This window comes from Scophthalmus maximus, chromosome 11 (genome assembly GCF_022379125.1).
Source record: "Scophthalmus maximus strain ysfricsl-2021 chromosome 11, ASM2237912v1, whole genome shotgun sequence".
Lineage (NCBI taxonomy): Eukaryota > Metazoa > Chordata > Actinopteri > Pleuronectiformes > Scophthalmidae > Scophthalmus > Scophthalmus maximus.
In genome coordinates, this window is record NC_061525.1 from 3,776,088 (window position 1) to 3,791,046 (window position 14,959).

General features: G+C 44.3%; 1 protein-coding gene across 21 annotated transcripts in view; it reads right to left on the minus strand.

The window, feature by feature from the left end:
- The window catches only part of phldb1b (pleckstrin homology-like domain, family B, member 1b), an 88,970-nt gene that overhangs the window by 12,840 nt on the left and 61,171 nt on the right, over positions 1–14,959 (minus strand). For 5 of the 21 annotated variants that reach the window (XM_035621697.2, XM_047335843.1, XM_035621698.2 and 2 more), the window contains 11 exons: positions 11,633–11,941; positions 10,389–10,535; positions 10,127–10,264; positions 8,053–8,181; positions 5,774–5,929; positions 5,456–5,566; positions 5,236–5,325; positions 4,707–4,841; positions 3,896–4,018; positions 2,851–3,012; positions 768–908 (listed from right to left, as the gene is read on the minus strand). In XM_035621697.2, the coding sequence (XP_035477590.2) occupies positions 768–908; positions 2,851–3,012; positions 3,896–4,018; positions 4,707–4,841; positions 5,236–5,325; positions 5,456–5,566; positions 5,774–5,929; positions 8,053–8,181; positions 10,127–10,264; positions 10,389–10,535; positions 11,633–11,941 (1,641 nt within the window). The remainder of the gene's footprint in view (positions 1–767; positions 909–2,850; positions 3,013–3,895; positions 4,019–4,706; positions 4,842–5,235; positions 5,326–5,455; positions 5,567–5,773; positions 5,930–8,052; positions 8,182–10,126; positions 10,265–10,388; positions 10,536–11,632; positions 11,942–14,959) is intronic. The other 16 variants (XM_047335845.1, XM_035621699.2, XM_035621706.2 and 13 more) reach the window with 11 other exon arrangements.

The window sequence follows — 14,959 nt, forward strand, 5'->3', positions numbered from 1 at the left end:
GCGGTTGTAAATACAGCTGAGATCCAACCATGGTATAGGTTTGGGGTTTTAAGAACATGATGACAAGTTATGGTTGAAAGGCACGATTCGCATTATGCTGCGATCACGTCTGATCACTGATGTAGGGCTGGGATGACTTAATCAACAGTTTATTTCAGTATCAAAGCCTGCGTGGAACAATTGTGGGTTAACACACTCAGAGAGACACACGACACACACCGGAAGAAGCAGCACAGTCCCTTTTTATGAAATAGCTCTTTGATCAGGCCACTTGGGCTAATGCTGCATACATGTATTTTAAGACATGTGTGGACTTGACGTTCAAAGTAGTGACTTAAAACGCACTTGAAGGAGTGATTGAAGTTTATTGTTCACACAGTCGTGACCTGCAATATTTCATCAAAGTGTCTCTACTGTTGATTTCTAGTACTTTCAAGACACTTCAAGGGGGCAAACTGTCACTGCAAACTTTTTGTAAGTGATTTGAACGCAGCACGCTTAAACCTCTGACATGAAAGGGGCTTACCCCCCCCCTTGAAAAAGAACACACAAGAACACACACACACACACATACACACACACACACACACACACACACACACACACACACACACACACACACACACACACACACACACACACACACACACACACACACACACACACACACACACACACACACACACACACACACACACACACACACACAGCAAGTCATGGAGTGGGGAGATGGACGACAAGGAGAAAGAAGAAAAGAGGCCCTCTACCTGCAGCACAGGCCTGCGGCCAGAGAGAGACTTGGCTGGCAGAGGGGGAGGATATATCTGACCGGAGTCAGCCATCAGCTCCTGGTACCACTGCTCTAAATCGAGCTTGGCCAGGTGAGGCCTACTGCCCTCAGAGTGGTACTGGAGAGCACACAGAGGAGCAGCGCAGCAGGAGGGAGGGCGGAGGAGAGGAGAGGAGAGAGGGAAAAGAAGAGGAGGGAAAAAAGATTAGAAAGCATTCAAAGACAGTAGGAAGGAAGAGGGTAGAAACATTTTCTTTATACACTGACTCTCAAAAGCTGTAATTAAGGTTCTTTTTTTTTCGTGCTTTGGAAATTAAATATCTGCAACACATTAGTGTTGCCTGCCGCAGTATGCTTCATACCCTCCAGCTGCTCAATCTCTACTTTACATGTATTTTCTATTTCTGCTGCAATGACCCAGTTTCTCACAAGAACTTTTCCTCTCATTTTACTTCAGCTTTCCTCGGACCCCGGTACCCACAGCATCTCTGGAGCACAGAATCTTCTTAGCACAAGACTTGAGTTTTCTCGCAGCTGGTATCGCTGAGGTCTTCTTTTTTTTGGTTATATCACAATAGTTCTGAAAAATACATTTTAAACAGCTGACTGAGACATCAAACAGCACATGACTAGCATTAGCAGATAATCACCATGTGGAACTGTCCTCATTTTCCCCCATTACTGCACCCAAAATCTCTTCTCCTCGTGATAAAAGTGAAATTCATTTCTGGCGCCATAATCTAATTTTAAGCAACTGAGGCAGCGACTGGGGAAAAAAACCCAGGTGTTATCAAATATGAGGGCTTATATAAGTGAAGTCGTCAGAATGACGACGGAGCTGCTTGTAGCAGATCTTTGGAAACAATGGGCGTCTGTGTCTTCAGGCGAACCTGCTCTACAACAGACAGCAGCCACGCCAGACTCTGACGGCTCCAGCAACATCGCAGGGTTCATCGTCATCATGCGCTTCAGTGGTGAACAGGAGAAAAGAAAAAAAAGCCTCAGTATTATCCTGTAGTGCTTAAAGCAATTTGCACTGACTACATCTGTAAGTGAGTCAAAATAGATTTCCATTTGTGTATGAGGCTGGGAGGAGCAGATGAACGGCGGAGAAAGCAACAGATACACAAAGGATGGAGGCAATTAGGAGACAAAAAAATAGGGAGAGTTGTCTCACTGAAATGAAAAACAAACTATAATTGGAGCTGACAGTTTGAATGCTTAGATGCACACTGTTCTCCCACAATGCTGTGCACAAAAGGAGCTGCTCCTGGCTGCAAAACTTTAAATACGCGTTTCACATTGCATATGTCTTCCCATGTTCTGTTAGTACAATGTACAGTATACTATGACAATATGCACTACATGCTGTTTTGAAATAATATGTGACAGATTTTTATTTAACAGAATTTAAGGCGTTTGGGTACTCCGTTTGAATTTGTGTGGGACCCTTCTTGATGAGAAACTACAACAAGCCAGCAGACATTTTGTCATGTCCAATAGTGTAATTAATAACATGAGTGACGGCTGCATTCCATTTATGTGAGCCGAGTCCAGGGTTTGCTATCGGACATCCTGACCCACTGGCAATGTTTCGTCTAACACTTAATGGAACAATGGAGCAGAGCCGTCGTGAATATTAGTGGTCGCCCGCTGCGATAATTCAAACTACATATCTGCTGTGAAATAAACAACCAGCGACACAACTACTCATCTTCACAGAGCTATTTGTTAATTTTAGAAGCAGCACTCGACTTTTATTTACAAATGAAGTTTGTTCCTCTTTTGTTGGTGTCTGCTTGTATATGACTTGAAGGGGTACCTCCCAACTCCCAACCTCGATGTCAGAGCCCTCCGTCACATACATAGGGGGTCACAAGTTAATGAACAGCATAGCAAAAAGGGAAAAAAGTTCTTGTGAGTTACTGGATAATTTTCCACTTGAATGAAGAAAAAAAATCACTGTTTTATAAACGCACTACAAACGCATCACACCCTCAAACAAGTGCAAGCACACAGATGTTTAGCAGGAGAGGAAGAAGGGAAAGGGCAGCACACACCTCCACAGAGAGAGAGAGGGAGGAGCCATGAGGAGAGGGGAGGCAGGAGAAGGCGGGGTCTACTGCTCCGGGCTGCAGGGGCTGGCGAAGCGGGGAGGTAGGGGACGACTCCACCTTTGGCATCCCATACATCTGATTTAACTGGCCCACTGTCACGTACTCCTTCCAACACACACACACACACACATACAGGTGGAGATGGGAGAGGAAGGGGGAGAGAGGAAGTGAAGACAGACTTGTCAGCAGGACAGGCGGCAGGTGGGAAACCTATTGAGTACAGTGACCTACTGCGTCACGAGTGTGAGAGGAAACACAGACAGGATTTAATCAAACAGCACACAGCAGCACAACGCACACATTCAGCATCAGGGTCATATCACTCACCACTCACATGCTGCGATTAGTTGGACTGAATATTGACTGTGCAGATTCTACAGATCCAAGACTACACTGACTTTGTTTAAATGTTACAATCTGATCAGAGTCCAGACACGTATAGAATCGCTTTTCATATTTTTGCTCTCTTTCTGGATTTTCTTCGTAGCATATATCAATATCTTCATATTTTTAAACTGTATTTTGTTTAGATTAAGTTGTTTAAGGGGTTTCCTGTGTTTGGAAAAAGTTGACAAAGAAAGCCTTTGACATGTTTTGCAAAGGAAATGGAGGAAAAGCCTCAATTCCTGTAATATTGCTACAATCGACAATCAAATAAAAGTCATTCAAAGTCCAGCAATATATCTTTATTTAATACTTTGGTTCCAAAATTCAGTTATTGTACTGACAGATTACTGCCTGCAGTTATGAACCACAAAAAATCCTCTGTATTTCTGATAGGATCCAGTCACACTGACCTCAGTGTCTACTGTAAGTGAACGCTGCCTCACAGCTACAGAGAGGGTGAGTACAAGCAAGGCCAACCGCACAGTCAGTCTGACTCGGCCAGCAGAGGGAGCAGCATGACATGAAAACGGAGGGATGGGGAGACGAGAGCGAGTAAAGGCAGAAAGGAGTCGGGGAAGAGACAGACAGGAAGTGATGGTACCTCGCAGGCGGCAGTTAACGTAGCATCAATGGCAAAGGAGCTGCCGTGTGAGGCGGGCTTGCTGCTGCCATGGCGGCCGCCCCCGCCGTACATCTTATAAACGTCCGACAGCTGCATGTACTCCTGAGGCCAGCGGCCGACAACAGTATGACAGGATGAGAAGCCATGAGCAACAACGCAGCACTGAGCTTGTAACGCCACAGTACATTCAGACACACCGTCACTCACAAGCACCACCCACATGCTGTTAACCATTCTGGTTCGGTGGTTATGTCTTGAGCCAACAACCAGGCCGGGTTGTTGTTATGTCAAATAAAACAAACAAACAGAAACAAACTAAGCAACAAACAGTGCATCTTTAGCATCACACGCAGCTGACACAATCAGGTCACACGCGCTCTTGTTGGTTTTCACGACAACCAGTGATGTAGTGGTCAGTAAGACAGATTTAAAGCCGTCCCCTTGGATTCGTCATAATGTGAGTAAACAACTGTGGGGACACTGGGAAAATTCCTCCGAGCACAAATTGTAAAAAGAAGGAGATTGTGGGTGGGTTAATCTCGAGTGACTCCACTACATCCCTGGACGAAACCAAACTGTGCTGACTCCTTTTAACTGTCGTTAATTATGGTGCAGTGGAAGAAGAAACTCAACGTGGGCCTCCGCAGCGCAGCACATCACATCACAGGCACAATTAGAGCCACAGTGCGAGCACGACACTGACGTTGCGATGGGTGACCTTTGGGGTGAGTTGCACAAGAAAGCAGTGAGGACGTAGAGGGCTTCATGCGGGGAGCTTTAGTCTGATTACCTCCGTAGGGCTGCTGGGGTACAACTGACAGGGAGGGGAGGGATGTAAGTAGGGAGAAGAGGCTTGACAGAGGGAATGCTGGGAGGAGTAGACATCCTCCGACAACAGGTCGGCCTCGCTGATATGGAGCATTTCCTGTTTCAAAAGTCAGGGATAGGTGCGTTCAATGCCTGCGGAAAACTTGTGGGACACTAGACACAAGTTCACGTGTGACTCAGGCGTTCTCTGTCACTTTCCTTCCCTCGGGCAAGTTTAACAATTAGTGTACAGAAGCCGTGAACAATTAAATGTTACAATAATTAAATAACTCATTACATAATAATTCTTTCGATTAGTTTGATTACACACCATGTGTAGGAAACAGTAAAGGATTATCCATGAGTCTGCACTGCAACAAATCCCTGCCAGTTAGAGGTTAGCGTGGTGAAGGATCAGCTGTGAGTCATCAGAGCTCCGCGTTATTTTCGGGGCCCGCAGGTTGAGCGAGTGCTTTCACCAAACACACACTGAGGTTCAGCGGCTCTCTCACCTCTCTCATCGCACTGGACGACTTGGGGAAGCTCTTTCCTCCTGTCAGGCTGTGGTATCTCTTCTCCAGGGCGGACAGTCTCTCCTTCTCCTGGAACATGAAGCCACAGGTTCATAGTGTGCCCAAAACATTACTATAATTGTACATCATCATTTTCAGATGAATACGAAATACAGGATCTCTGCAATATCACCGAACGCTCGTGCAGGTAAATACGTACCTTTTGGAGCATTTGCAGTGTGAGGGTTCTGTCTTTCGCCAGCCGCTCACACTCCTGCGATGACTGGAGGCTGAGCTGGTTGGCCTGGTTCTCTAGAGCAGACACCTTCTCCTGTGCCGAAGACAACACAAAGAGAATTAAACCTTCAAACTGTAACAACAGCACAGTAAGTGTAAGACTAAATAGATAGTGAATAGCTGAGAGTATTATTTGACACAGGCAGCTTCGTCTCTCAAACAAAAACCTATACTGTTCAGACCATGATCGGGGTACACTAGTACTCCTGTTCCTCCACAGTCCATCAGGCTGTTTCCTCACCTTCCTCTTGGCCACACTGCTGTGGTACTCCGCTCTCTCCTGGAGCAGCTGCTGGCTGATGGTTTCTCTTTCCTCCTCCAGGCTGCTCTCTCTCTCCAGCTGCTGAAACTCCAGGTCCTCAAACTTTTTGGTTCCTGCTTCCAGCGCCTCTCCGTCCTGATGGGAGGCCCGCGGACATTGTCAGTTGGTTACATCAGAAACAGACTCGCATAGTATTTAAATGTCTCATTTCGAAAGCCATACGCCATACCAGACTTGGAGTAATCGCTGACAGCAAGGCGAATACGTAGTGACACTTCTATCGCAGATTGTTTGTAAAACATGTTTTCCAGCATGGCTGAAGCTCGTGCTCGGTCAAGCAGACGGCCGTGAAACACATGCTCCTACTGCAGCACAGCTACTGGTGCTTTGTAATTAGATACAAAAAAAATAATGTTTTTAGTCTAATAAAACATTACTCCTGATACTAAATGGAACTCAACATCTATGTATCAATATATCTAAAATGAAAACATTAATATAAAGCATTAATTAAAGAGATGTATCTCAGGTATCAGTCTGGCCTTCCTCTTGTAGCTATGCTGCAGACAGGTTTCAGTTTCACGGTTCTTCTGTCAGCAGCAGCGAGGTCAGTGTTTGTCTGGAGGCTCTCGAGTGTCTGTGTAGCGCCCGCGATGTGGATTCACTGACATGCATGTCTGGGGTGAAAACAACTTATTTTTTGCAAGTGATCAACACGTAGGAACCAATGGACTCAAACTGTCAAAACAGCTGAGCACCTTGGGAGCAACTTTTGTCCTTTGTTTAGACTGAAATGATTGAAATGTATTTCTGCTCTCCCGAATGAGCCTGAAACTCCCACCTGCTTGTCAACAAGATTCTGTGAGATGAGATCAGATCTCAGACTTCACACTGGCTGACCTACTTACATCACTTAATTGCAAGGGGCTCTTGCTTTTCATGGAGTTTTACTGGATGCTTGACATAGTGTCATTGGCTACGGAAGAGATTTTTCAACGGAGGAATATAGTCTACAATAATCATTGTAGCTGGTAAAAATTGTGTTTCTTTGTCTCCTTTACCTTCCTGACAAGTAATCAAGCAAAATGCACCTTCTGACTCTTAAACCAAACAGTCATTTACATCAGAGAAGTCACAGGATGAGAGCGAGGACAGACACAGAATGGATCTAGTCAGGGCCTATGTTAATTCATTAGTGAGGAGTTATACAAATTAGGCAACAAATCACAGAAGAGATGCACATTAGATTCAGACATGCAGTGCAGCGCGGGGCGAGGGGGGGGCGGGGGCAAGTTTTAACAGAATGCATCACTAGCAGCAGAAGTGACCAGGGGCCATTTGTGTGCTCTGGTGTCGACCCGTGAGGCGCCAGTAGCACGTAGGTGCGGTGTGGAGGCCAAGAATTCCTGCAGCCTGTGGCAGTACCACGTCCGTGTGGGGGCACTGACAGGGGGGCCTTGTGAGTTCGCAGAGCGTTTGTATGTGTGTGTATATGTGTGTGTGTGTGTGTGTGTGTCTGTAAACCGTCTGTGGTAGGCCCCTGCTAAAGGGTTAAAGGTCAGGCCAGTGGCACTATGTGTGTTGGCTCCTGTATGTGCTGAGCGGTGACACATGCCCCGCCCAACAAAGGCACAGTGGGAGAGTAAGACAAATAGCTTTCCCTCTGTTTTGATAGATACCTGTGTCTCTGAATTATTTATTGCTCTATCAAAAGCAACATAATAAAGAAATTTACATGTAAATACATTTAAACATGTGTGCAGAGCTAGTTTCCCTTTAGCATGAGTTTAGCATCATCATGGGATGATTTAATTGTTGCATCATTTAATGACGTGAATAACCAAACTGCCAAGATGTCAGCTCATCAAAGTTAACATTTTTCAATTACAGGCAGCAGCTTGGGAAAAATCTGTCAGTTAATTTTCCACCAGGCTTTAGCTCAGGCTGCCCTTCAGCTATCTCCATTCTGGTCTTATGTCGCATCTGAGCAAAACTCTAACTAATGCATTTTTGCTTTTATATGAGTAGTGTGTTTAGTTTTAAAAGGTATTGCCTCTGTTAGCCCAGGCCAAACGAGTGGCCACTTTTTGAAAGAAGGTAGGAACTGGATCGTCGCTTTTATCTATAAAGGCTGGTAGGGAGGTGTGTGGGGTGACAGGTCTGGGTCACAACCAGAGTCGGCAGGTGAGGGGGTGGTCTACGTGCTGCTGCTTGACTTGACTTGACTTGACTTGACATGACTTGACTTGACGACCCACCCTTTTGAGCTGTTCCTGCAACTGTTCCCGCAGGGACTCGGGACAGTTATGAAGCTGGTTCTTCAGCTCAGCGTAGCCCTCCTGGAGGCTCTGCAGGGCCCGGCGCTCGGCCTCAACATTAGCTCTCTCCTAGAAAGACACAACACACACCCACACATAGGATGGATTGATGGTAGGGAGGGAGAGAGAGAGAGAGAGAGAGAGAGAGAGAGAGAGAGAGAGAGAGAGAGAGAGAAACACACTTCTCAAAATCAAAGCCATGCAAAAAAATTAAATTATAATAATAAAGCTGCTGGAGGTGTTAGCAACAGACACGTGGTGGGGCTTGGCATGGGCACAGGAAGTAGATGCTCATTTGCTGGGATGATACAACTCACAGACTTCAACTTTGAGCCTGAAAAGACAATTACAAATACAATTCCCCCCTAGCTTTTTTTAAAATGACAATTCAAAGCTCTACTCTTCCTTTAATTTATACATTTTTGTAATGTCACATTCCCTTTTTGCTCCAGTCTGGTCTATTTTCATGCTGCTAATGAGAGAAGCTGGAGGGCAAATCTAGGACTTGTTAAAAGGAGCCTTATCTTTCTGTATGCTGCTGAAGGTTGCGGGCAGTAAAAATCCTGAGCTGAAGTATGTTCCAACAGGTGTATCTTTACTATGCTATAAGAACATCTCATAATTTCCATGACATGTTTTGGCTCCAGAATATATATATATCTAAAGTCACGGCTGAGCGATATTAACATGACAGTAGAGAATTTTGGTTACAGCACAGACACATCCTCGCTCTTGGGCGTTGCTCCAGTTTCAAACTCACTAACTTCTCTGTTATTGGCTGTGTTGGAAAAAAAAGTGGCTTCAGAATTTCACCTCATAATGTTTTGATGTGAAAAACCAAAGGTCTTCCAGAACTGACAGCACTAACAGGAGTCTCACTCTGAAAGAAAAAAAAGGTAGCTCCTCTCTTTTTTGTTTATTCAGTTTTGCTGCAACATAAAGCTTACAGCAGTGTAAAGAGATTTTGTTGTAACATAGTGGCAAAAATATTCTCTTTTTTTCTGTCAGTTTCCTTGTCAGTTGTAGAATTTATCCTCCAATTTTTTTCACAAACACATGAGGTTTCCCAACATTTTGAGGCAAAATGCGGATCCAGTTCCATGAGAAGGATTTACACATAAGCTGGTCGTTACTAAGCAAAAATGTTCTAAGGTAACAGTGAGCCATTTGACCAAAGCACTCATTACTGGTTCCCTGATACAATGGCCTTGTCCTCCAATAAAACAATCATGAATGAAACCTTCACTTTTCTTTAGTTGGGAATCCTGTGGAGTGCAGACAAAAACTTTAGACTTTAGGAAACCTCTACACACCTTTTCTTTCTTGTGACTGTTAGAATGTGTGGGATGTACACAAGACGAAAAAAATAACTCTCTGAAATCCCTATAGAAGACATGCTGGTAGCTTCACCTCTCAGCTACTGGAAAACCTTAACAAAAGTCTCCTGCGGGACCCGTGCACTACAGAACCAAAGACTACAGAGTCCAGACAGCCACTGGAAGGCAGTTGTCCCGGCCTACGGGGTCTGTCATGCAGACAGTGAGGGAAAAAAAGGCGAGCAGAGTGGATCAGAGGTCCAGTGACCGGAGCGCTGACGAGGCAGAGTAAGGATTAGAGGTTAAAGGATGTCAGTTAGTTTGCGGAGTCAAGCTGAGGATAAAACAGATGAGCTGAGTTGAAAACATGCAAGAGAGAAAAAACCAAGTCCCTTATTTATCGCCTTTAAATGGCTTCAAATGCTCTATTCTTCTGTGGAGTAAATTCAGTTCTCAGAAAGGTGACTTATGTAGAGAATCCAATAATGATGAACCAGTAGAGAAGGTAAGACACAGGCAGTGAGTGAGTGTGTGTGTGTGTGTGTGTGTGTGTGTGTGTGTGTGTGTGTGTGTGTGTGAGTGTGTTTTCTCTCTTCTGTGTCAAATGATGTACCCAACCTCGTCCAAAATATTTGAATCTTTTACACTCGCAATCGACTCTGTGGATTCAAATAATTTCAACCCACTGCTCCCTCTACCTTGTCCTTCTCCCTCTGGATGGCGCTCTCCAGCTCATCCAGCTTTCGCTGCAGCTGAGCGACGATGTCCGTTTCGGCCGCTATCTGGTCGAGCTCCGCCTGCCTCTCGCCCTGCAGCAAAGCGCGCTCCATCTCTGCCTGGAAATGCGCACCACACAAAGTCACACCGGCCCTTAACACAGTAACACCTCCACATCGCTACCAGGCTGTGACCACCAACAGTATTAAGCTGTGGAAAGTTTGTCTCTTCTACTAACACTACCTCTTGTTTGGACTCCTGGAGTTGTTGCTCTAGCTCAGTCAGTCGGGTTTTGAGCTCATCGATCCGAGCAAGAACGCGGACCCGCTCGTCCACCAGGTAACCCAGCTCCAGACGGCCTGCGCTGCTCGAACTGGACGAGTCCTCATGCTGAGGGGAGAGAAAAGAGGTCAGGCTTTCAAAAAAGGTCAGAGTGGAAGGACAAGGACAGAAGTGCACATCTTTATTTTCTAATATGCAAGATATTTTATCTTACATGTCGTACAGCCTCTAACATAAAGTCCAGGAAAGGCTTGACTTTATCAATGTTGCATTCATATTTTTTATTCTATAATCACTGTTGAATACTTCCACTGTGTTTTGCGTTTCACATCGTAATGATTGCGGTCTCTGGTCTAAATGTATTTTTCAATTGATTTTCAGTTGGATAATAACACAATATATGGATTAAAGGTAATAAAACTGGCATTACAAACGTTAGGAAACAGGGACAGAAGAAACAGAGGAGAGGGAACAAATATGGAAAGGAGGTGATTGGAGTGATGAATGGGGTTCATGCAGGAGCCACTGTAAAAAAATTAATGGAAATTTAAGAAAAGTGGTGCAGGAAGTAGTTGGCTGTGTTTTTTGTTTTGCAGATTTTCTTGGCATATGCAAGAAAAATGTAGCGTTAAATTTACCTTTGTTGTTTGCAGACCGAACTGTTTACTTTTAAACATAACGTACACTACTGTACATTCTTTACGGCAACACTATTTTAGTTTTTCATTATTCTGGTTGTGCAGGGTCAATGATGATATAAGACCAACTTTAAGCCTTTCAACTTTACATAACATGGATGGTGTAACCATCATAAGCATCCACGTCAAATAATATGCTATATATATATATATATATATATATATATAAAAAATACAAATGTGTGCAGTTTGCAAGGGATGGAACTGAGCACACAGATGTTCAAAAGACTTGAAAGAGCAAAATATGGTGACAGGTTAAACCTGATATGACAAGAACCGATGTTTTCATGCATTTACTAATATGGGTGGTGAAAAGGCGGGTTCTCGTAATTTCAAAACTGTTTCCTTTCCGCAGGCTCCGGTCATGGATCTCCGGTGGTCCCTGAACCTCACTTAAAGAACCACTGGTTTTTAGAAAAGAGCCGAGCACATTACTGGCACATGCTGGTTTCCACAGCGGCATGCATAGAGAGCGTCTTTGGTGGAAGACATGCGTCCCCCCCTGACCTGTCTGTCTCCATTGTGCAGTGATGATGCTGTGCTGGCAGCAGGAGATGCCCTCACCTCCTGATGAGTGCTCTCTGTGCTGCTACACTCCTCCTTCAGATTCTCGTCGTCACTCTCCCTCAGTCTCTGCGCCAGGCGTAGCGAAGCTGAGGACGAGTTTCCTACGAACACATTCTCCACGGACGGTCTCCGCCCGGAGCCATCTGCCAGCCCTCCAGGGAAACTCGTCCTCCCGGGGCCCAGAGGGTCACTCTCGCCTTTGTTGTATTCGGCACAGAGGTTCAGGATGGTCTCGAGTCGCTGTCTCTCCTGTGGCGAAATGCAAAGAAGGCAGGACATCAGGTGAGGGTTGGACAGGTGGGAGGATCAAAAGCAAGGAGCACCCCCCTTTTAAATGTAGCAACAGAAGCATCAGCAGAATCTGACACAAACTTTTCAGAAAGAATGTTTTCAAACCCGAGACTGTGGGTTTATATATCAATGTTTTATAATTGTTATGTAAGTGTTGTGTAAAGAATAGCACTGCTATTTTTGCATTAAAGGTGATAGAAGGTAATTTTATAAATATCTCTCAACGTTATCAAAACTCCATGATACTAAATGACTAAGTGCTGGTCAGTGTTTTAAAGGCAATGACATACTGTGTATATCACTGCACCTGAGGAATGATATTACAGATGGGTTACACTCAATTTGTGTGAAACATTTAACTGAACTGCAGGTGCTATGGGCAACCAACAAGAGTCTCCACATGGCTGGTTAACTTCAGTTAACTGCTGTAACATTAGTACTAATATGCACCTCACACTGGTGATCTGACACTAGACAGGAGTAAGTCAAATAAATAAATAAATTAAAAAAAAAAAGTTGCATTTGCCAACCAGCCTCAGGTTCAGGTTCAGGTTAGAGCTGACCTAAAAAAAACACTTCTCACGCCTGAAACAACACAGCAGTTCACACAGTGCTCTCTCCTGGATAATGCCTCGGAGTCAGACTCTGTGACTGGTTGTCCAGCTGTCACTATGGAGGGGTCAGCCCACCTATGGGGGCCGCGGCAGACCAGGCCAACGGAGTGACCCCTGAGCTGCAGACCGTCAGCTGCCGTCCGCAGCTGAACTGAACCGTTCTGCTGCAGACGCAGCGTCTGCAGAGCCATGTAGTCCGACAATCGGACATCAGAAATAACTGGCTCCCGTATATTGGGAAGCAAAGTCTATGTGGATTTCATAGGTCGATTTATTTTTTTAAAAGTCAGAAATTTGGCATTTGAGGCAATATTACAGTTGAATAGAGTGTAATCCATTCAAATGTCCATTTACTAGCTTTTCTACAGATTTCAGAAAAGGGCCTTCAGCAAATTAACCTTTCCCCCCTACCTGCTGAGGCGTGTAACTACAATGTTCCCACACTTCTGACTCAAATGTGCCCAGGTCTGTAATATCAGGGCTCTAATCCATCTTGAGCAAATTAAACCGGCCTCACCTCTAGTGCAGGCGAGATCCCTCACTAGTCACGTGACACATGCAGTTGTACTAATTCTGCTATTTTATTTTCCTATTCTATTTTATATACTTATATACTCCACCTTTTAAACAAAATATAACTTTCCCTGAGCTAACTTAACATAGAATAATAGTTTAATAATTCACATGAGATAGTGTTAATTATAGAATGTCTGCAGCAGTGGCAGCGGGTTGGGGTGTAGTGGCCGTCTCAGTTATTACACCCCTAGTAGACATGCATTGAGTGTATTATGTTTTATGCTTCTCACGAAAACTACTTTTTATGATATATTGTCCCCGTAATTATTGCGATAAACAATATTATCGTCCTTTTCAGACTATTTTTTGACACTGAATCATGTGAGCTTGGTCGTCCTACACAATTTGTGTTGCTGCTGAAAGAAATGTTATCCAACATTTTCGAAAAATACTAAGAAATACATATTTTCTGACATTTTAGAGACCAAACCAGTAATTGATTAATCATACGACGAGAACAGATGAGAGGATAGGAGCAGCAGGACTTGCTGAACTGTTGTTCACATTCATTCTTATGTAAACAAACACGCATATAGACACAATTGCTGTTATTGAGGTCAATAAAAATTTAAAATAATTGAATGCATATTCATGTATCATACGATGTAATCATAATGTAACTATCGTGACAGGCCTAATCATGAGTTTTGGTCAGGGAATTTTGGTAATTTGTAGGGTATTAAATCGTCTTGCCGTTAACAATAACTATTTTGGGGCCAAAGGAGCACTTTAGGCTTGTTATTTAGATCAGCTCCACTCTGTTCCTTGTTGTGTAGGAACACTTGACAAGCCAAACTGTTCTCACCCACAAATCACCTCCCTGGTGCATCGCCTCTCGCTCCTTGACAGCAGTGGGCATAACTCTCCCACCGAGCAAGCATCTGCGTGATGGGGAGCTAGTTTTAACCTGTAATCTGGGACCAGTCAGCCTTCAAATGAGTGGGTGGGAGTAAAGAAAAAAGGCCCCTTCCGACTGTCGCACAGTTTCTTTTCGTATTCACTAGAAACAAAGTCAAACTTCAAACATTTTCTGGCAAGTCAACAACTACTCCCCGGTCCTCCCACTCAACATCTGCTTGAACGCACTCATAGATTAGACCATCTAACGTTTTGATGCCTGTCATGAAAGCTGCCTGAAAGCCAGCACCATCATTGTGATTGCCAGACAGCCTTCAGGCGACCAAACCTGTGCAGGGTGGATGTCTGGATGAGTAGCCGGATCACAGGCATATTTTAAACCCTCCAATGTGTTTAGTCTCAACATAAATCAACTTGATGCAGCATTAAATTTGACGCCTGACATATACAAACTGAGCCCAAGTTAGGCTCCTGATCAAAAGCATGTTGACAGATTTGCATGAATCCCATATTTTTAGTGTTTTCTCATGTCAGAGGATTGTTGATACCACAGGCTATAATTAAAGAAAACTACTTGAGTTCATAAGTCTCTGGGTCTCTCTGTGGAGATCATTAGCAGGTTCCCCGGGGCTCCCGGAGCTGGCTGGGAAAGAACAAGTTGGTACAACGGGTCAGTGTGTTGATCCAAACCTTTTAACCGGATGGCAAGCTCCCATGTCCCAGTGGGAAACAATGAGGTTCAACAATTGTTAAATAGGCCTGTGCAGTCAAAGGCCCTTTCTTTTTCGCCATGGTGAACTTCTGGGAAATATGTCCCGAATAGCCCGTTCTTTCTTTTTTTAAATTAGCCAATAAAAACCTACAAAATCAACCTTCCCAACCATTAAGAGAAAATAAAATATCCTGGAAGAAAAATACGAAAATCTGG